The sequence below is a fragment of the Amblyomma maculatum genome, chromosome 10 (assembly GCF_055883805.1).
Source record: "Amblyomma maculatum isolate TAMU_Amacu chromosome 10, ASM5588380v1, whole genome shotgun sequence".
Taxonomy (NCBI): domain Eukaryota; kingdom Metazoa; phylum Arthropoda; class Arachnida; order Ixodida; family Ixodidae; genus Amblyomma; species Amblyomma maculatum.
Window position 1 is genome coordinate 6,596,273 of NC_139353.1, and position 22,113 is coordinate 6,618,385.

Below are 22,113 nucleotides of genomic sequence, written 5' to 3' on the forward strand. Positions count from 1 at the left end.
TACGTGCGATCGTCCGTCGTAAAAATGTGTTCCCGCAGACGCCACGCGAGCGGAGCGGCGCTGGGTGTCTCCTGAGAAAAGCTCGCCACAGCATCACGCCAGCGGCCAAAAGATTGCCCTTATAGGCTCCCGCCGCGTCGAGTGGTGTTGGGAGAGCCGAAAGAGTTCTCCGCCGCGACCGGCTTCTCTGGATGCTCTCTCGCCTCCTGCACGTTGCCCTCGAAACTACACGTGCCTAGCTGACGTGACGTCCTCATGTTTGTGTGTCTTTTCTTGCTCTTTTCCTTATCTCACTCGAAGAGAGGCGCTCTAGAAGCTGTCAAGGCTGAAAACGCTGGGTGACATTGGACTGGCCAATCGAGCTCCGCCAGCCACCGCGGCGCTGGAGGACGATTATTCAAGCGCCGCTCGCAATACTTCCTCACGCTTGGAATTCTGCCTGTTGCTTGGTCGCCTTTCGCGCGACGCTTCCAGACATGCCGTGAGTACTTTGTCTTTGCTCGTTACATAAAGGCACTTGCGCGGGAGGCGCGCTGTCCTACCACATGAGGCCTGTATGACTCTCCTGACATATAAATAATGTCGGAACTAATGTATTTGGGTCGTCTGCGAGCCCTTGTGTTTTCGGAACTCCCGAAAGGAACGATGTGGATGCTATGCCAGTTTTAAGACTGAATTACGCTTGTGATAGATGTACGAATCATGGTCACGATTTCAGGCATGGCTAGCTCTCCGAACATGTGACGTGACCAGGGGCTATATCTCTACTGCTTAGCAACGCATTGCTCAACACTAAGAGCACGCTGTAAAATTGAAAGTTCACAAGAAGTAAAATGCACCGGGCAGTTGCAACAAACAGGTGCCCGGTTGTACTTTGCTGAGCGACTGCGAATCGCCGTGCTATTTGTCTGATATTCTCTAACGAGCTTCGCATAATCCCTCACCTGATTCTAACTGCGTGATTTTCTAACTGCGCGCTGAAGCATTGTGCGCAATTATACATCTGCATCCGCCACTGAAAAATTAAAAAAAAAAAAATATTCGGCAGTCTGATGTAGAAAACACGTTTCATGATCGACAATGAGGTTGTTGACGCACCGACGGGGTACAGTCCCTGTCAGAAACTTGCAGCCGGGCTTTTAAGCCGCGTTTTTGCACTCAGTCCTATTAAGAAGAGGAGGACGAGGTTTTCTTGCATTAGAGGAATCAGGAACTCCAAAGAAGCAAAACAAGCCACACTGCATGACACAGAAGCAAGACGGACTTTATATTATTCGCATGGTCTGGATATTCATCCAGGCGAAATAGTTATGGCAGATTCGAGAACACGAAAGAGACGATGCGGAGAATAACGGATAGTATGACATTTTCTAGACGTTGCCAAGTGACTAATGGCAACCTACCAATACTTTCCGCATTATAGATGCGCACAATCTGTCCACTAATTCTGCCGATAGGCGCAATGCATTTTCTGTGCCGAAACTTGAAGAATAAATAAGAACTACAAAGACTTCCAATCGGATGAAAAATGTCATCTAACAAGGAAATGACAGGTTCATGACATCCTCAATGAAATTATGAATAGGAAATAAAATGAAGTACGGTGAATACGAGCAGTGGGCGCTCTGGAGGATGCTCAGAGGTTCCTTCATGTGGTGTATGTCATGGGTATAGAAACGCATAGCTCAAGGTTGCGTATACCCAATTCCTGTGGTTGCCGCTACTGGTGAATGGTTGGTAACAGAAGACCACTGTAAAATTGTAAAATTCCTCTTACATTTCGTGAACATTTAGATGGCTCATAACGGCGAGGCTTCGTTTACAAGGTCATCTGCGTAATTCAGGCATTTTATGTATGCCAGTAGTGTTTTCAGTGATTCATTATAACGTGCGTCTTGCTGCGTTGTCAATTCTTTCTGTTCTTTTTCTTCCCGTAATCACCTCCTATAGCAACCTTCTTAGGCGCTGCACGCCTTTAATAAATATGGAAATAAATGATTTAGTACACTGCCTTAGCCTCCCATGAGTCCTAAATGGTGACGTATGCCACTCGACGAGAGGATTTCTTTGTGTAGCGTTATACACTTAAGCGATTTAGATTCGCAAACCAGTAAAATTAGAGTGCAGAGCAAGTTCAATTCTTCACTGCATGAAAATTTGCGGTGATAACAAAAAGAAAGACAGCACTTTGTTGTAGACACCAATTAAACGAAGGAATATAAAGTTAAGTGTTTTGGTATCTTAACCAGGCAGGTTACTAGTATAGGATGAAGTGGTCCCTCTCTCTCTCTGCACCTGAGTATTAGGTATTGCCGCAATACTAAAACTAAAAAGCACTCACCGGATGTCCAGAAACTTATGCGCTGAAATATATATATATTTTTTTTCATTTTCTGAACCAAAGCGAGTTCTTGCAAAACGCTAGCTCTTCCCCCAAGATGTGTTATCTCTTCACTCGTGTGCGGCAGCGACGTGTGCTCCAGCACCTGTGTCCCGCTTTAGTCAGCTGCCTGCCTACTTGCTTGAGGTCGAAGGTGCTATCGGAAAGCGGAGTGCATGCCCACTTGCGACAATGATTAGACTGGAGAACACCTGTCATGAGTGGCTTGACTTCTATCCAATGCTCCCACAGTCGTTCATTCAACTGCTTGTCCTTTTGACCGACTTGCCGCAACACTGTGTCAAAGGGGCAAAAGCTCGACATGCTACTTTGCTGGCCTCACTAAGCATCGCATCAGCGCGTGCGACCGAGAGCTTCATGCAGTTTCATTATACTTACATTTAGTTTATTTATTTAGTTTTAGAATATTTATATTTAGCTTTCTGCTAATACTTAAGTTTATGGTCGGATGCGAATGAAGAAAAAAAAAAACGGTGATTCGTCCTCAAAGGACCCCCGTGAAGGCTTCGTATAAATCCCTTTAGACCTGCTACGTGACAACAAGGATAGTGGATGAAAGGAAGAATTGAGCCCCACGGCTTAATTGGATTAACCGCGGCGCTATGAAAATCGGTCGTCATTACTGGCTGAAAGGCCTCCTATGAGATCTACCTGCCGATTTCTTTCTTCAATTGTAGTCATACCATATTATCATAGTTTCAGTATAACCTTTACGTACATCCACTTTCCCGCGCTGTGTATAGAATGCATCAGCCATTCGGCAAGCACAACTAGCCTGGCTTTCTTTTGTAGTTACAGAAGGTGATTGCGGTCAACTGTGTAAGAAAGCTCAACAGTATACCGCGTTCCACTGTGATCAGCAGATTCTTATCTGTGGTGGATCGTTGCTTTTCTTTCGAAAGGTAACTCTTTATGTTTGTGATTGTGAATAGCATCAGCCAAGGTACTTAAAGTCGACTGCAGCTGCGCTATGCATGCATACGCCACTGAGATTGCGAAATAAGTAGCGCAGGTGTTCAGGTAGTTGTTTTCAGTGTGTTCCACGCGAACTCTTTTCGGCTGCGCCTATGCGGAAATCCCGTTCAGTCAAGCCGCCCTTCAGCCAACAGCTGTTACAGCACTTTTCCTGTTTGCTTCCTTTCTCTTCCTTTTCTTTCTTTTCTCTGTATTCCTCCACTTTTCCTTATTTTAACTTGCAAAATCGCTACTAGTTACGCGGTTAAGGTAATCGCTTGCTTCTTGCTGCACTCGATGGACAATGCGCTATCTCAGTGCCACACAATCACCTTCAAATGAACTCGCAGGGCCGACGAGCTACGCAATAACGCTCCGCCACCAGAGCGTAGAGCGGACGTCTCATACAAGAAGGTGGGCCTCTTCAACGTCCAAGGCCTGTTGCTGCAGCAGAATGAGTTCGACCGCGACAAGATCCGCAAGGTCCTCTGGTTCAAACCACTACCCGGAGACATCTTCGTCGGGTCCTACCCCCGTTCCTGTTCGACCCGTGCGCAGTACATCATTTGGTCTCTCCTGCATCAGGGCTCGCCGCTGCCTGACTTCCACACACTACTCACCAAGGAGTTCCCTTGCATCGAAGTCGTGGACGCGGACACTGTGTGTGTCAAGGAAGGCACGCCACGGCTCGTCAAGCACCATTTGCCGTACGCGTTCAGTCCGGCTAGCCCGGAGGCCAGGCACGTGGTTGTCCTGCGGAACCCGTTCGATGTGTGCGCCTCAAACTACGTGCACGTCGGCAAGAGCTACGAAGGCACCTTTGACGATTTCTTCGAGTGCTTCACGCGAGGCGAGGTGGCGTTTGGAGATTACTTCGACCACGTCTTGTCCTGGTATGACCGCAAAGACGACCCCCGGGTCCTGCTGCTATGTTATGAGACGATGCGGAAGGACCCGCTGGGGAGTGTGAAGCTGATCGCTGACTTCCTGGGCATCCGCACCAACCCGGACGTGTTGAGCCAAGTCGCGAAAGACACTGGGTTAGAAGCTACGGTAGGGGGTCGGAGTGACCTTGAAGAGGAGGTCGTCAAAGGCCAAGTTGGCTGCTACAGAGAGTTCTTCTCGAAGCAGCAACATCGCATCCTCGCGGACATGACAAAGGAAAAGTTGGCCAAGACTGAGCTTCTTGGAGTGTGGGCAGACTTTCTTTAGCGCTTGTGTAGGGAAAATGTTTCCTTTCGAGAACCCACCAGACTTTTTGTGCCTTCAAGACCAATACAAGAGTGACGCTTGGCTTAAAAAAAAATGTGACGGTCGAATATTTAGCAAGTGTGCGGGACACAACTTAAGCTTTAGCTTGGACGCCAGATTGCCTTCTCTGTTTCTCTGAGATTTATGTGTGCAGGGAGTGTAAATACAACCAAAACCCCCTTTTTTTATTGCTGCTTGTGGACTGGACTTCGCTCCTTTATCGACTAGTATGTCAAACATTGAATATCGTGCAGCACTCGGTGGCTACATGTACAACTACTGACATTCATCATCATGTCAACTCTTTATGTACAACTCATCAACAAAGCAACTGACGGCTTGGTTTGGTTTACGAGATTTAACATCCCAAAGGGACGCCGTATTTGAGGACTCCGGAAATTTCGACCACATGGGGTTCTTTAACGTGCATTGACATAACACAGTACACGGGCGCCTAGCTTTTCGCCTCCATCGAAAAGCGGCCGCCGCGGCCGCATCCTCGGGCACAGTAGTCGAGCGCCCTAACCACTGCACCACCGCGGCAGGGCGCTGATGGCGATTACGACATTCCCTAATACGAAACTTGAGAGCAGCTCTTTAGCTTTTTTGTTTTACAAAGTGAAAAAGAACGCAATAACGAGCACCCAGAGAGAGAGAGAGAGAGAGAGAGTCTAAGGCGTTTGTTGATGCCCGCGTCCGTGAGGCCCACTCTGTCCTGCGGGCCGTCTCGGGCGTCTGGTGAGCGAGAAGCGCACACGTCGTGGTCCTTTCCCTTCTCCTTGGCTTGAAAGGCTCGCACTTTGCCCGGCGGGCCGTCTCGAATATACGATGAGCGAGTGGCGCAATTTGATTGCAAAACGTTTATTTCGTCAAAAAAAGCAAAATGCGCATCATATGTGCTGGGTGGCAAAGCTCGGGGAATCTTCCGTCTCATTAATTTTCTTCGGGTCGTGATAATCTCGCTCGGTTACACCGGCAACGACACCAACGGCGATGCAGCTCAACCGCCGAACATAAGAGCTGCATGCGCTCTAGAAGTTGGGTCTTACTCAACCGAATGTTAGCCTTGTATTAAAAGATATGCTACAGTTATCCATCTGCACAGCCGTAACTAATTTTTGAAGCATCCTTCTCCGTTAAACACGGCTCCCTTGGTCGACACCAACCGCGGGAGAATTGTTCCGACTGCGTCGAAGGTGCTGCGGTAGTGAAGTTTGGCTTTGAGAGCATGTGATCCTGAGCCGGGCCTTGCAGCTAAGCTTGGAATTGGTGTTAGAAGCGTTGATGTGAGAAAATGAAGTCGTAAACATGTTTGGTTAGTAGCAAACAGGTGTGAAATAACTTCCGCACCTGTCGCCGTTTCCTCTGACTAAAAAAAAAGAAAAGAAAGCGACAACATCGTCACACCATCTTAAAGGACTAGGTCAACAATTACTTACGCTTAGCTAGCTACTCCTAGCTCGTCAAAGGCTGCCTTATGTGAGCAGGGCTCCTCTCCATGCAATCTCAGAATATTCGGTTAACCATCTTTTTTCGTAAACAATGAGTGCCTGAAATTAAAGTTTGCAGCAGAACGTGGACTATTGCAGTAGAATAATTCACTCAAATTTCTCTTAATCTATGCTGATGCAAGCGATGCAGGAACTTCCGAAACCCTCGCATATCGCTTGCAGACGACTATACTTAATGATGGCTTACTTGCTCTGTATTCGCTAGATTCATCGCAAGTTGTTGCCGAAGCACCATATGCTTCTTGGAGAAAATTTTCTAGCGTGTTATGTGCATTATTAATTATCTTTTTTTCTTTAAATAGTTCCCAGAACCTTGCGCGAATCGATGGTCAACGAATTGGTTTACAGTAAGCAGATTGGCAGGTGCAGCGGCATGCATTTTTATGTTCATGCTGCCGGCTTTCCTGTGATGATGCAGTTGTTCGAGATGTTCGCTGCCATCTGGCAAACATGACAAAATCGCTCCCTTCTTGTTCTTTGATTTTGGTGCGACCGAGTAAAGCTATTCTAGCACATCATGGCAAGCTTCCTTTAAGACTATGCTATTCTAAAGTCGACTCAGTGATGTGACCACGCATATTTATGGTGTATTTATATACATTAGCATCTCTCTTCGCAGTGCCCATCGTCGGTCGCCTTAACATTTTTTTCTTCCCTTGTCCCCATCAACAGTGCAGAGTATACATATACCAGAACAATATACGTCGTTCCGACCTCTATATGCCTTTCTTTGTAAATAAGCGCTTATCTCGTTCTTGACGGCAAAGTTGCCAAAGGTGGTTGAATCCCCCAGCTCCGAGTCCAGCTTCAGCACACAGGCGCTTCTTTCTTGAGGTATTTCGCTTATGGGTCACGACGTATCAAATACACGCTATTACATGCCTCGACCTCGGCGGTGATTTTCCTGTAGGGTTGCGGATGGGCAGTAATTATTATTGCCGTGAAACGGCGAGACGCCCAATAAAGAGCAGACGGCCTTACCCCACTCGCCGTCTGCACTGTTTGTCAAGCCTAAATCACACCTCGAAGTTTCCTCTTCCCGTCATGGCTACGACGATCCGCCATTGACTTCGTATTGCCGTCTCAGCGACAGAGTTCTGGTTGGGTCAAACTGTGAACTTGGTGAGGCATAAGGTTTACTTACTCAATAAGGAACCATAGAAATTAATCTGGAGCTTCCCACCACGAATTTCTTAGCCCTAGTAGCTGTGCTTTGGCACACGAAAATCTGTTAGTTCATGGGTTAATCTATGAAATATCCTCATAACCCTCTCCAAACAAACTAAGCACTAATGCTCAACTTTGTCGGCAGCTGTAATGAAAGTTACCATGAAAGAAAGAGTGGTAACAGTATAATTAGGAAATGTTTCCAGTGCATCACTATCGCTTTCAGCCACGCGGTGCCTTTCTAGGTATCACATACAGTCGAGCTCAATTGTAACAATATTGAAACGTTAAGGAAATGTCATTTTGGTTATAACCGGGTTCTGACAAAAAAAAAAAAAGAAAAACAACTTCAGAGCATTTAATTACAGGAAATTAGCTTGAAATGTTAATTTCTTCTAAGAGAAAAAGCCTGGCAGAAAGAAACCTGTATCAGCCAGCTTTGATTGATTCAAGCCAAATTTCGATCACACCTTCCTACAGGGGTTTTGATTGCAAACCATACCGCTGTGACAAAATGTCCAGAGATTAAACTACTTTTCTTACTGAAAAATCATAAGCTGTCCATGAGTTCAGGCCCTTCCTTACAACGAACACCACGAGCTAAACAAAGAACCATCATGTGCAGCTGTAAGCATCTTACAGTGCTACGATTAACACTTTCAAATTCATTTTTTCGCGGAACAAGTTACCACTAAACCTCCTAATGAGGCAGATTCGTTTGATACGATGCATTGTTAATAGCATTTATTTACAGAATTATAGTTTAGTATGTTTGTATTTTGTGCTTTATAAGCCTCGTGTTTTCTATTTGTATTTTTATTCTAGATAGTTTGCATTTCGACGTTTTACGGATATTTTTGATGCACTGACGTGTTTTGCCCCTCCTGCCTGTGCCTACTGTAAGGGCCTGTAGTATTTTATAAACTAAATAAGATCGCTATGGAAGGCATGGAAAATCCGACAGCTAGTGTTATGGTAGTCTAGTGTTATATCCGATATAATGTTCTAGTCGGTATTGTTATAGGTCGTTGTACTGTATTTCCGCCGTGTTAATAAACGTCAAGTAGCCTGTCTACGCATGCACTATTTATTCATTTATAATACTTCGAGATTTTGAGCACGCACGTTAGAAGAAAAAAATGCGGACAATTTCGGCTAAAATTTTTATACAGTGCGAAAGTCATGTTACACAGGTTCTTGCTCTTCTCTCGCCTAGCTTTGTGTAGTTGCCTGAAACATGTATCTGTGACTATTTATCTGCTTTTATTTATTAGCTGCGCGACTGCAGCGCTGCGACTTGCTGCTGCCTCGGCAGTAATGCGTACACAATGTGCAAGTTTTCTGGAAATTGCGTGTGTGTGTGTGCATGCGTGTGTGTGTGCATGCGTGCGTGCATCACGCGCGCTTTGGAATGCACATCTAACACAGCAAGCTTTTGCCCAATGCCGCGTTTTCAATTCCTTTGACGTAGACGCTGAGGCAGGTCTTTTAATGTGAGTGCGGTTACTGGAACCCCACCTCCAGTAGGGGTGTAGCTGAAGCCCGCTGTAGTGCGTATCCCAATCACACCGCTTCGGATGTAGTAGTCATGGCCGTAGATATCCTGAAGCCAAGATTAAGCAAATCAAGAACCGAGTCAATATAGGAGAAGTAAAGTGAGGAGAAAGAGACAGAGGCCGATGCAAGACAGCGTAAAAGAAAGTTGATGGCCTTTTTAGCGCATCAATGAGCGAAAGCTACTGCAACTTTCGTCTGGTCGTTTGGCCATACATGTTACTTAAAAACACTCATTGCTTTACCCGATAGAGCCTTGCGATCGCTAAAGTGAGTCGAAATCACGCTGATTTGCAATGACAGACGGGCCTTCGGCGTTTGTTGATGCCGGCGTCGGTGAAACTCGAGCTCTCGCTTTCAGTTCTGATGCAGTTATTTTTCACACTGATTCATTTTATCTGGGACTCACATCGGGGTCTCAGGGGGAATGAAGCTGCAGATGCAGAGGCCAGCGCACTCATTCCCCGGGAACCTCCGTGTTTCCCTGAGCAGCTTGAATCTCCTACTCCTCTCAGAGCAATTCTAGACTACTACTACGAGCAGCACCGGGCGTATCCCCCTCCTGCGAAAGGCCCATCCAAAACAGAACACATTCTACGGCGCCTCCAAACCCGCACGTTGTTCTGCCCGGCTATAGTAAAAAATTTTGATCCAAAATTTGATGGGCAGTTCCAACACTGTGGTGATGCGGTAGATGTCTATCATGTGGTCTGGGCCTGCCAGCAAACTCCTAAACTATCCCCTATTCTGCACCCCACTCTAGAGGACTGGGGGGTGACCCAACTCAGAATCTGAGGACTAGAGTAACAACTAGACCTGGTTCAACGAGCTCGAGCGGCGGCTTCGTTCAATGACGTCCTAGAATAAGGACGACACCTAGTTTAGCGGTGAACACGGGAATCATCCTCTCCCGTTACCGAATAAACGTTTCACCACCATCATCCTGTCTCTTACTCCATGTCCGAGGCGGCAGGAAGGATCCTGCCATTCCTGCACTTTTAAGGCGAGAGCCTTTATAGGCTCGTGACTCTCCAGCGTGTCCGGTCGCATTTCTGTCAAGCTATAGCTGTCAATCAAACTGATGACGTCATCAACGGCGGGGTTCTGTTTAACCTTTAAGAAAAAATCATCCTGAATCAAACTCGATCTACGCCGGGCACGCGAGAAACATATCTTAGTTCTCTTCGTCTAGCGTAATGCCTGGGGACCACCGCCGCTGACGTCATGGCGCATCCTAGCAACAACGTGACGTCATGAAAGAGGGCGGCGGCATGTTGACGTCTTTGGGAGAGGTCGTGGCGCGATGAAAAAAACCTAGAAAGTTCGTGCGCGTCGAATCCGGTTCAGGCGCTTCCAGCTTGCGTCAGAATGTAATGTGGCTATGAAAACGCCGCGCGATAGGAGCGGCGCCGTGAGGCCAATCCCCCACTTGAATGAGCACTGCAACGAACGCGCGCCAACGCCAAGGCGAAGGCGTTTATAGGGCCATGAGTGTGCGTCCATCCTTCCGCAGTAAGTGTCACATACACGAATGAACGTTAAAAGTTTTTTAATATCAGACTTTGTCAAATCATTTAAAAGGCGCTAAAGAGTCAGTAAGCCGTCAGGCATAGTTCAGCAAAGATTGCGCAAAAGACTCAGAAACCCCCCAGCTATAAATGCTTTCGCCTCATCGCACTTTAGTGGTCCAAAGTGCCCCGTTGAATATTTTGGTAATGGTATCTCAGTAAGAGACGTTTCCTCGGGTAAAAAGCGTTATTTTGGTGTAATAGTAAATTCGTTCGTTCACTTGCTTCCTGAGAAAGTTTGAGCTTACCGTACTGCGTCACTGGTACAATTACCATTGAATGATGACTACGCATGTGCAGTCGTTTTCATAACCCCCTGTGTGATAAGAAAGTTGCGCCACATGCTACAAGAGCATGTATCTTGTAGTCTATCTATCTATCTTTTTCTTTTTTTGCTGTTTTGGTCACTTTCGTACTTAAAAAAAGTGCAGTTTCGGAAAGTACAAACATAGTTCCCAGAGAGTGTTAATTTGCGGTTATTCGTTTGTTTAGTCTTTGCATCTGTGTCTACGCCCCTGTTTACCACATTGCCGCCGTATATCAAGTTAAAACGCAAAAAAAAAAAAAAAAACACTCTTGGCTAAGACGCTTTGATCAAGTGGCGCTGTCAAAAATTAACACAGTAAGGGCGCGTGATCATGGAAAGCATTCACCCCTTCACAGGAGACGCTCTGGGAAGCGTAAAACTATTTTTGTTCGTTTCTCGCGCACGTGACGAGAAGTAAGCGCACACCTCACTGACGGCCACTGCATCACTGTAGAACTTTAACTATACCACGACCACAGGCAAGTGTTTTCAAAGATATATCATTACCAATTAAGGTTGTCGTTATTACTGCCGTCTAGAAGTTTCACACTATAGAACTGATTTCCACGTTATGTAAACCCCGAAGGCAACCGCCCTCGGTTGTCCTCGATCGTGATCACAAAGGGGACACCGGGCAATACTGACAATTGGCAGCAAAAAGTTCAGACCTTAGTTGCGAGTTAGCGCCTGTCCTCATCCTTTCCGTCCGTCTTCGTGTTCATTTGCGCTATTCTTCGTTGGGGACGTAGGGCAACCACTTGTGCCCCTTCTCAGGGCCCCAGGACTGTCGTCGGGGTGACAACGAGGACCCAGAGGCTGACACTGACACTGTCTTGCAGGCCGCAACGGAGACTCCAAGCTTCCCAGTTTTACGCTTCTCCAGGCCGCAACGAATACCCTAGGGCTGCCACTAGCACTAGACCGCAACGAGTTCGTAAAGCAGGAGACCTGTCTGCATGCATACTAGCCCGGCCGTGGCTTCACATACTCAGCCCAGAAGGTGTGCATATCTGTGCCGCCAAGGGCGCGGTCGTAAGCTCCCCTGAAGCGACGTTCCTGGTCTGCAGTGAAGACGGACCTCCAGTCTCCGATTATTCCCTTGCGGAACAACGCGGCGGTCGGGTGCTGGCGCGAGAAGTCGCCCTCTGCAAAGTTCTCCACTCCGGTCATGTCCCGGAGCTTCTTCAGAGATGTCTGCTCCAGGAGGCGGTCCAAGAGATCCGCGTCTGTAGACAGTCTAGAAGCGGCCTCCGGATTCAGGAACTCAGCCAGCTTCAGCACAGCCTGTGGTTGATATCGTAGGGAACGAAATGACGTAGTAAGAAGACAAATTTGTCTCATGTGTAGTCTTGTTAAGATATCCATATGGGGCATTCTCAGGAGTGTTTTGTGAACGAAGATACTCGCTTTCTCTGGCGGTAAGGTGTAATGAAGCTGCGGTTCGGATAGGATGCGGGAACTGAATACTGTCGACGATGTGCTTTGCTGCAGTGATCATGTATTGCGGGTAGGCAATTAAGGCACACATCACAATTTCATTTTCACGAAGTTGTGCGGGATGCGAGGGGTGCAGCTTGTGGCTGTTATTAATTCGCACCAGATATTTGAAGGCGAAAATTTTCGAAGCTCTTCTTATTAGCATAGTTCGCACTGAAGTGTTCTGGCAAGCCATACATTTCAGCTGAAATTCCTCGAGCTCCAAGTGTCTAGAGCCCATTAAATCAGTAAATAAGCGTATATCCAATTATTCGATTTCGATGACATGGAAAGCATCGTTCTGCAGCTGTGTCCGCGGGGGACCGATGCCACCATGCATATGGGCGATAGTTCCCCATGACAGCTCATGGCAATCATAGTCGAATCACACCAGTAGTCACAAAATACTGCTATGACTGTAAAAAGTCTAATTCCAATCTGAAAAAGCTGCCCACCACCCACGATTACTCTGCGTAGAGCTTGAGCTTATGTGCCCATGAAACATTAGAAAGGCAGGAGGAAGATACCGATTATTGATGCGAGCCTGTTATTCTTAATCTGCATACAGCGTAGAAGACGCAAGATGTGCATGACCAGAAGGTTTAATAATTTCCAGGTCTTCATGAAGCAGGGCTCAAAAGAATGAGCATGCAAACAAGGAAACAAATTAATTTCTGTGTCTTTAAATGAAGCAAGTATTTTGGCGGCCCCGTGTTCTTAAATGCACAGCTCTTTTTCGATTGGTTGCTATTCAGTACATTATGTAGTATCAGCGCCAGATGGCGTTTAAGTGCACATTTGGGAACGCGGTTTTGCGCTGAAGGGCCGAAATCCAGTCGGGGTCAAAAATAAATCAAAGACCTGTGGGAAGGTTTGCACTTAGAGCCCACGGCAAAATTACAAAAGCAGCAGTACAGGGATGCATGGGCTGGGCGTTTTTCGAGGCACGAAAGGCTCAGAGCAAAATATTGTACGAAGAACGCCCCAGGAAAATGGGCGACAATAGGTGGGCAGCTAAAGTATTTAAGTACTTATACCGAAAGGGCATTGACACATAGCGGCGGACAAGGACCAGAAAACTAATCAGTAAGTATGTAGGAAGGCAGGACGGAGAAATAAAGAACAATAAATGACAGGTAAAGGATACAGAGGCTAAAAAGTGGAATATATATATATACACGCACGTGTGTGTGTGTGTGTGTGTGTGTGTGTGTGTGTGTGTGTGTGTGTGTGTGTGTGTGTGTGTGTGTGTGTGTGTGTGTGTGTGTGTGTGTGTGTGTGTGTGTGTGTGTGTGTGTGTGTGTGTGTGTGTGTGTGTGTGTGTGTGTGTGTGTGTGTGTGTGTGTGTGTGTGTGTGTGTGTGTGTGTGTGTGTGTGTTAGAAAATGGAAAACTCGGATTAAGAAGGAAGCCAATTCTATGACAACTCAAGACGAGGCGGCATTCTCTTTGAAGCTGGATCAGGATGTCTTGGAACCCGAAGCTACAGAAGGAAGTTTAATTAAAGGGCAACTCCGGGGGTTTTTTCATCATTTTGTGTTTTTAATTGAATTACATTCCTCGGCACGTCCTGACTCCAACACAAAAAACCGTTTTCCAAAATTCCAATTAGAAGTATTTTTAAAAAAGAAAAACAGCAAATCGAAACCGAAACTGATTTCATGGCTAGAAACGACGTCACATTTGACCAAATGGTGACGTCACACTCAGTATTAGAAAAACACTCGTACGTGCGTCGGATGGTGAAAATAAAGTATGGAAATCATGACGCACTGCGTAAAATGTCTGAGGTAGTTCAATATAAGCCTCACAATTTCATAATCACGCGGGAAGTAAACATTAACGCCTGTATACTGTTTGTGACGTCAGAAACTCAGTGTTGCCCGCAGAAATACTCTCAACTTAAGCCATGAAAACGGCATATTTTAAAGCCGTATTGCGCGTGAACGGATTATCGTACGGCACCCAAATTTTGTATAATACGTCAGGACGGAGAGAAGAACCTGTGGTAAAAGTTCCACTACAATATTCGAATGTCAAAAAACCCCCGGAGTTGCCCTTTAAGATGAAACTTATGCTATGTGCGGTAGATGCCCAGAAACAATTGAATATCTTATACTGGAGTGTGGCAGTATCCATCCAGATGTTGATGCGGACATAGTCACTCTAGCCGAGGCCCTCTGGGGTTTAAAGGTAACAAAGGAAGCGTGAATGAATGGGCGGTAGAGGTTAGCAAGAAACGTTTGGAAGATTGGAGTATAAATAACAGGGAGGGGACCCATGGAAGCTAAATAGGAAATAAATAAAGGTATTTAAAGTTTAAATATAACTTTATCTACAAATAAAGTCGTTAATGTTGAAAAGTTCTGAAGGTAAGAAGAATAAAAAGAAAGATTGAGCATGGTGATGCCTATGACCAGCCCGTTTCAAAGGGTACGCTCTTAACATTACATACATACATACATACATACATACATACATACATACATACATACATACATACATACATACATACATACATACATACATACATACATACATACATACATACATACATACATACATACATACATACATACATACATACATACATACATACATACATACATACATACATACATACATACATACATACATACATACATACATACATACATGCATGCATGCATGCATGCCCCGCCGGGGTGGCGCAGTGGTTACGGCGCTCGACTACTGTTCCCAAGGACGCTTGATCGAATCCCGGCCTCGGCGGCAGCTCTTCGATGGATGCGAAAAGCAAGGCGCCCGTGTGCTGTGCGATGTCAGTGCACGTTAAAGAACCCCAGGTGGTCGAAATTTCCGGAGTCCTCCACTACGGCGTCTCTCATAGCCTGAGTTGCTTTGGGACGTTAAACCCCACAAACCATACATACATACATACATACATACATACATACATACATACATACATACATACATACATACATACATACATACATACATACATACATACATACATACATACATACATACATACATACATACATACATAGGATAATAGAGAAGTGCTACCTGTCTCTCAAAAGCTTAAAGAGCTACAAAATTATGTGGGCTGTCTTGCCATTTTACTCTTTTCGTCTCCTTGTTACACTACTGCTTCTGCATGAAGAATTTGAATTAACGCCATTCTTCACAGTGTCCAGCACAGCATTCTCAAGGCCACCGAAAACGTGGCAGAAGGGCTATATAAGTCCTCGCCTACAGGGATTGCGTGAGTTTCGAATCATTGTGCTCTGGGTATGTATGCGACTTCATAACAGGTGTGCCATCTGCGCACTCCTACAGATCAGAGAAACTATGAAAAAATAATGATCACATCCGTGCTATGCCTATAGAATACCCCATTGCAGAAATGTATGCGTGCTGATTTGTGTTTCGCGGGCGTAGCCGCGCAGTTACCGAGTGAAATAGAGGAATATCCCTCTCTCAGCCTTCCACCTTCGGTGCCAGGCAGGTGAGAGAGTGAAACCCTCAATACGCAACCTGTCCCAGTCGGTAGAGGCAGGTGGCACGAGTAAAATCCTCTTTAACGTCACTTACCGCGGCAGAAAGGTTGTTTCACACACACGCCTACGTCGGACGCCGACGCCGTGCAATGTTCTCCTTTCGCTTGTTCTATCGCATTAAAAGTATTACCATCGATGAAGCGCCTCACCTCCCTGGGCAGCGTCTTGAGAGCCTCGTAATAGACGAGGAGCACGTTGTCGTGTTCCTTGCTCCGCTGGTACCAGGAGCGGGCTTGCTGGAAGGGATGCCCTCCCACCAGTCCTCCGCTGAGGAACTCTTCCAGGAAGTGGTCGAAGCCGTAGTCCGGTGGCAGGCCCGTGAGGTGGCGCCTGCCGTAGCGCATGTGGAAGAAGGAGACGGCCACGTCGAACGGGTTGCGCAGACACACCACGAACTTGGCGGCACTTCCGGGCCGGTGCAGGATATCGGCCGGCAGGTGCGTCTTGATGAAGCGAGGAGGGGGCCGCACGGCGACGGTGGACGAGGTTCCCAGCTGCACCACAAAGCTAGACTGAGGGTGGTGGAGTCTAATATATTCAAAGCTTTCACTGCTCACCTTTAGCCACTCTTGTTGCTCAAACATTCTACATAGATCTTCACCTGTAGAAAGTGGTGGGGGGGAGTAGACCGGTATTGTATATTCTTCAGAATATATCGCCGGTAAGAGAGCTTACTAGAAAGGGAAGAAAACTTTCGCAAGTCTGCTTTCTTAATTATGCACTGTGTTTTGGACAGGGGAGCTAGCATATCTACGTGGAGGGCCTAGCAGCACAAAGAGGGATCTAAAGTAGGGTTTGTTTGTACTCTTTCAATTTTTTTTTTTTAGAGTATTCTCTACTTGGGGGGGGGGGGGGGGGGGGGATAACAAAAGGCAGGTCCGCAAAAGCAACTGTGCGTCTCCAGCGACATCTGAAATAAGCGCTATTTGCTAGGTGTCGCGCTGTTTTTGTAGTAGCAATAGTAGTAGTAGCAATAGTAGTAGTAGCAGCAGTAGCAGTTGCAGTAGCAGTAGCAGCAGCAGCAGTAGTAGTAGTAGTAGTAGTAGTAGTAGTAGTAGTAGTAGTAGTAGTAGTAGTAGTAGTAGTAGTAGTAGTAGTAGTAGTAGTAGTAGCAGCAGCAGCAGCAGCAGTAGTAGTAGTGGTAGTAGTAGTAGTAGTAGTAGTAGTAGTAGTAGTAGTAGTAGTAGTAGTAGTAGTAGTAGTAGTAGTAGTAGTAGTAGTAGTAGCTGTTCATCGTAGTATAAAGATGTACTCTCCCTTTTTTCTACTTTTTTTTCCTTTATCTAGCGTAAAAACTGATATCAATGATATATGATACATTTGTCTTTATATTCTGTCACGTCCAGTTATTTTGCACTGAGTGATGTTTTAATTTCTACTCTTGAATGCTAGAGCCTCAATTAATGTTTATGCATATTTTTTTCGTGCATCTTATGCTGCTGCCAAAATTCAGGGGCGGTGAGGTTTATCAAGCAATGGTGGAACACAGCTTTTCTTCTCACCGCCCCCAGTTTCTTTCTTTTTTTATTGTATTGCGCGAAAAACTGGACTAAAATAAATGAAATGATAGGAAATAAATGCTATCGCTTCATATTTCCGCTGACTGCCACGGCGACACGAGATGTAACAGCATTACAGTACAAAACGCAGAAAGCTTGCACTGCTATAATGAAATTTCAATTAAATTACACTTGCAAGGCTATAAATATCGCGGCGTATGTGGCTAACTACCTGATGCTGCACTCAATGAAAGGTGCATTAAAGTAGATGGTTCCAAATTATTTCGACTTCGTTGGGCTCTTCGAGATGCACCGACATGGCGTAGCGCACGGACGTTTATTTGCATTTCGCGTTCGTTGTTCCAGTGACAATGCTTCTCTATGCGGCATTTTTTTTTTTTTTCACTCGTTGACCCAAGCCGATCTGCCCAGGCTCCAGTGGGCCGAAGAAGGGGGACCCGGTAGATAATTCCACAAGTGTTGTAAGCAAAACAGTTACATGTTCTTTCCACAACGGCAACGCTAAGAACAAGATTGCGTCTTGAAGTTGCATTGAAACAATCTACCCCATTTCTCCAGCAACATTAGGCTAACATTGGGCGATCCGTACCACGACTGTCCCCCTTCTTCGCGCACAATGGGCGAAAATGTCAAGTTTTTACTCGATGTTTTATTAGCTGTGGTACATTATATTGCAGTAATAAGTCCTTAAACAGCCTTTACAAAAAATATGTTGCTGATTTCAGCAATGACATATGTCTAAGAAAACGTCCGTGTCGTGCTGATTGGTACATGTTGCCGGAAATAATTGAACAGCGCAGATGGGACGGAAGAGTAGAACACACACCAACAACCAAGAAAAACTTGATTTAACACATGGCAGCAACATGAAGGGAACAGGAAGAGCAGTCTTCTCAGAAATACGACGCGTGCATCATTTAACCGTCGGTGGCTCTGATCCCACAAGAGCTTGCTTTTCTTGATCAGTGACACCGATTCATGACAGATTGTTGGCATTTCCAACATATGTTTAGTCTTTGTAACTGCTCGCCATATTCCCTTTATATTGCTGACCTCCCTGTTGCGATAAACCACATGTTTGCTAGCCAGCGTATATGTTCTCTTTTGTCCTGTACCTTAGCTCTGTCTAGTCACTTCCATCCATAGTTGTCTAAAACGAACCTGAAGTGCAGCCTTCAATAAGAAAAATAAAATATTCTCGTTCTAGTTAAGAAAGAAAAAGAAATCGCGTACTTCGACGCTAGGTTTAGGCATGACAGGTTCTTAATATGCATACAACCAATAAAATGCACCTAAATTATTGCTGGCTCCAAGATCGATTTTAACCGACCTCAATCACCACTAAAAAAAAAAAAAAAAAAAAAAAAAAAACTAATGTATTCACTATTACAGTGCACTTGCCTGTAGTGCATTTTCGTTTCGTTGAAAATGATATTTGTTTGATTATCCTGAGCCTTCCACTATGCCGTATCTGCGCTTTAAAGAACCCAGGTGGCAGAAATTATCCTGAGCTTTCCACTGTGGCGTCCCTTATAGCCTGATTCACTTTCGGACGCTAACCCATGGACCAATCCAAACCACTCTGCATTTCCAAGAATATTCCTGCATCATTCTATAATAAGAGGAACTGAAAACTACACGCATGCGGTTTCCAGGAGTAGCTCACCAGGTCTATGTAGGGAAAATGCTCCTTCAGCATGTCTTGCACCGCTGGTATAGCGCCGTCTTGGACCGCTTGCAGGTTGTGAATGCCCCAAATGAGGTATTGACACCATGTGGTACCACTCTTCGGGAAGGTGGCCAGGACGACATCACCCGCTCTGGGTTCGTAGCTCAGGGCCTCTCGTGCAAGCCGCACGTCGCTCAAAGGCAGGAAACACAAGCCATCCACCACAACTGGGTCCAATTCATAATTCACCATGACCGCCCCGCCTTCGTTCACCATGATGGTCGCTCGATTACGGAGTTTCGACGGCGACTAAGCGCCACGCGGAACAGTTTGGTCGCACTGGTAGCGACAGACCGCACAGTCGGACATTTAAAATATAAGCACAGTAAATGCCCTAAATAATGCCTACTTTCCAGACTGCGGCACAATCTATTGGCAAAGAAATAAGCTGTGCTAGAGGAATCATTCGTTGCCTGGACATCAAAGTAACAGGCACCACAAACCCATCCACAGCTCTGTTAGCCTTCGGTGTGCTGGGAAAACTCCGGACGACGCACGCCTGCTCTGCTAAGCCGGCGAGCCACTCGATCCACAGAGGTCAGCGGGCGTCGTATTGCAGCTGCGGTGCTCCCCTCTCGTCACACTGGCCGCAGTCGGAAGCGCCCGTACACTAGTAGAGAAAGGAACATACGCATACTAAACCTCGGTTACAGCGCCTGCATTCGTGACTAAAATCCCGGCATCAGCGACGCGCTAGACGACGTATGCTGTGTGGTGCGAAATATCGTTCTACACGGTGCCGAGAGGCGGTCGTTCAACGATAAGGAAATGTAAAGAGAGAGAGACACCAAAGAATGTTCTCCCCCCGCTTTCACTGCGTATATACGACGGCGCGTGGCTTGATAGCTCAGAAGGTGCGCCGACCGTCGCGGCGACCTTTTTCTATGCGTGCGCGGATTCGGCTCCAGGTGACGTGGAGACACCTAGGACGTGTGCTTCGAGGCGACGTTGTAGCTCTTATAAATTATTATTCGAAGAGTGCATGAAAGATGGTAGGGTTGAAGGCTTGTAAAACATGCACGGACGGCATAAACGACCTGAAGAGGATGAATACAACAGAGTACCTGCGATTCGAGTTTTGTTGGGGTGCTCAGCCAGCTCTTCATTGCGGATTCCGTATTCACACTGATCACCAAACTGCGCTAATTGAAAAGTTTACTACTGAATTTCAGAACCTAATATAGAATGACATTTGTAATAACAGGTCTGTCGCGGTTGGAAGTCTGCTCCTGAAACGAATTGCTATTCCGAACCACTCATTCTTGGCGATAGTTTAAAGCGTTCACATAAACACCCAGTATATGCTTACGAACGCATGAAGAATGCCTTTTCTAGATTTTTTCACTTGCTTAGAATCATACGGACGCCAAGAGTGTAAATTACGTTCATTTTTGCAGAAACTCACTAGATATATCGAATATTGGTGATTTTTTTAAAAACTCAGATCAAGCCTTATGTCCATAATTAACAAAGGCAGATCCGCGTTCATCATATTTGGTAAACGTGTTTCAGATGGCGAATTGTGAATACGTGCAGATTCTGCGGCTTAAGTCGAAGGTTATTCAAGTAGCCTTGAGGAGAAATTGGGTGTTCACGTGAAATGCATTTTGTGAGGGCCGGATAGTGAGTGCAAGGTGCGGTAGGGATTAAAAATAATCATATAATGTCCGGAAGAAAAATATGCAGCTAGATAGTAACAAGGAAATCTAACCTCATTTTTTTTAAGCAAGCGATCTAGAATGTAGCCAATTTGGCTGAAAGTTGCCGCCATCTGCAATCCATATGCGATTATCTAATCGTTACTACCCTGACTACGTCCTCGGCGGGAGTAATGGCTCTTCCTTGTCTATTCAATTAGGCCGGTCCTGTGGGCCCTCCAAAGCCACCTTATTTCCGCAGACTTCCTAATTGCAACCGTCCAATATCATCACGATCATCGGCTCTTTCGCTGCAGTTACAGTTCCCGGTAACAGTATACCGAGCATCTGCCGTTGTTAGCCTTTTTATAGCTGAAGATCGCCATTTTTAACGCCACAAATGTTAAGGCCCCCTTTCAAGCCCGGCGGCGTGTCGAGAAAGTCCGGATTGGTCGAAAAGGTCGTGAAGCCACACGTGAAACAGCGGAATTGAACACTTTCTAAAACACAAAATATGTTGCGATCAGAGAGCCTAAACATGGCTCAGACGAAATTAGGAGATGTAAAATGTAACGTAAATGTAAAAAGTTGAGGAGATGTGAATGGAACCTGGTACATTTGCTTCCCGAGTCAGGTGAGCAAATCCTCGACAGCGAAGGTTAGTTTCTGCTGGGTTAAAAACGAAGATTTGCACATCTGAAGTGTGGTATGTAACATGACAGATTATTACAGCATGACACTGAGTATTTATTAGGTAATAGAGGATCAGATTAAGGGGTTAGTAAAGTAACAAAGTGCGTGTAAGCGAACGGGTGTTCGCAAAAGCCGCAGGCGGAATGCATTAAACGGTGTCGTATAACTTAGAGGCAGAATTTGTGTGTCCCTCTTTTTTTTTTTTCATGAACGTTGTCAATTTTCACCTTCTTGCCATGTGCCAATCAAAACCTCACTTTGGCCTCAAAGAACTTGTTTGCGCTCATGTTTCAGTATGTAAAAGAAAGCTCGTTTGGAACGCTTCGTTGTCTCTGACGTAAGCAAGCAGCCCAAGCGCATCGCTGGTCAGACGTGAAAAGGGAAACCTCGAGCAAACGGGCAAATGTAAAGACTCTGATCTTAGTGCCGAGTTGACGAGCTGCTCGCGGAGTTGTATGAGAACTGCATACCTTATCGCCGTTCCGCGCTACGCACTCTATTCATAGCCGTAGGAACCTTCAACGAACTATGGCAATCACATCAGAATAACCTTCAAAAAGCAGCGAATTCTTCAAATTAATGTTTCCAGTCAGAATGGACGAGAGGCGCATAGGTAACTGCGATGAAGCTATATAAGAACGCCCCTGCGGCATGCCATCTATAGCTCATAGTAAGCTGTTTCGAGCCGCTTGTCGCCGCAGAGTACAGTAATAGTTTGCAGTCTGAATGTGGGCGCCAGATTTTTAAGCAAGGCGGTGCGAAGCTTTGCAGGAAACAGAGTCTGAGCCACATTGTAAGTAG

General features: G+C 45.9%; 2 protein-coding genes across 3 annotated transcripts; one reads left to right on the forward strand and one right to left on the reverse strand.

The window, feature by feature from the left end:
• Window positions 1–49: 49 nt before the first annotated feature.
• On the forward strand, window positions 50–4,998 carry LOC146175473 (sulfotransferase 1C2-like). Its single transcript, XM_084581859.1, has 2 exons — window positions 50–481; window positions 3,706–4,998. The coding sequence occupies exons 1-2, from the start codon at window positions 477–479 to the stop codon at window positions 4,565–4,567; spliced, it is 867 nt and encodes a 288-aa protein (XP_084437985.1). The 5' UTR covers window positions 50–476; the 3' UTR covers window positions 4,568–4,998.
• Window positions 4,999–8,366: 3,368 nt separating this feature from the next.
• Window positions 8,367–19,689, reverse strand: LOC146175474 (sulfotransferase 1B1-like). Of its 2 annotated transcripts, none has more exons than XM_084581857.1 (4): window positions 18,920–19,689; window positions 15,883–16,227; window positions 11,702–11,997; window positions 8,367–8,887 (listed from the first exon to the last, which is right to left on the reverse strand). In XM_084581857.1, the coding sequence occupies exons 1-4, from the start codon at window positions 19,196–19,198 to the stop codon at window positions 8,848–8,850; spliced, it is 960 nt and encodes a 319-aa protein (XP_084437983.1). In that variant the 5' UTR covers window positions 19,199–19,689; the 3' UTR covers window positions 8,367–8,847. The 2 variants fall into 2 exon arrangements, with proteins under 2 accessions (XP_084437983.1, XP_084437984.1); XM_084581858.1 differs by having other exon boundaries at window positions 8,819–8,887; window positions 11,792–11,997.
• Window positions 19,690–22,113: the final 2,424 nt, after the last annotated feature.

What these genes read in the sequence shown, in the direction of transcription:
- LOC146175474 (XM_084581857.1), bottom strand. Translation starts at nt 19,198, where the DNA reads ATGGTGAACGAAGGCGGGGCGGTCATGGTGAATTATGAATTGGACCCA. An exon ending in TCAAGACGCTGCCCAGGGAG is followed by an intron (nt 11,998 to 15,882) that starts GTGAGGCGCTTC and finishes TATCAACCACAG; the next exon opens with GCTGTGCTGAAGCTGGCTGA. An exon ending in ATGCACACCTTCTGGGCTGA is followed by an intron (nt 8,888 to 11,701) that starts GTATGTGAAGCC and finishes TCTTGGCTTCAG; the next exon opens with GATATCTACGGCCATGACTA.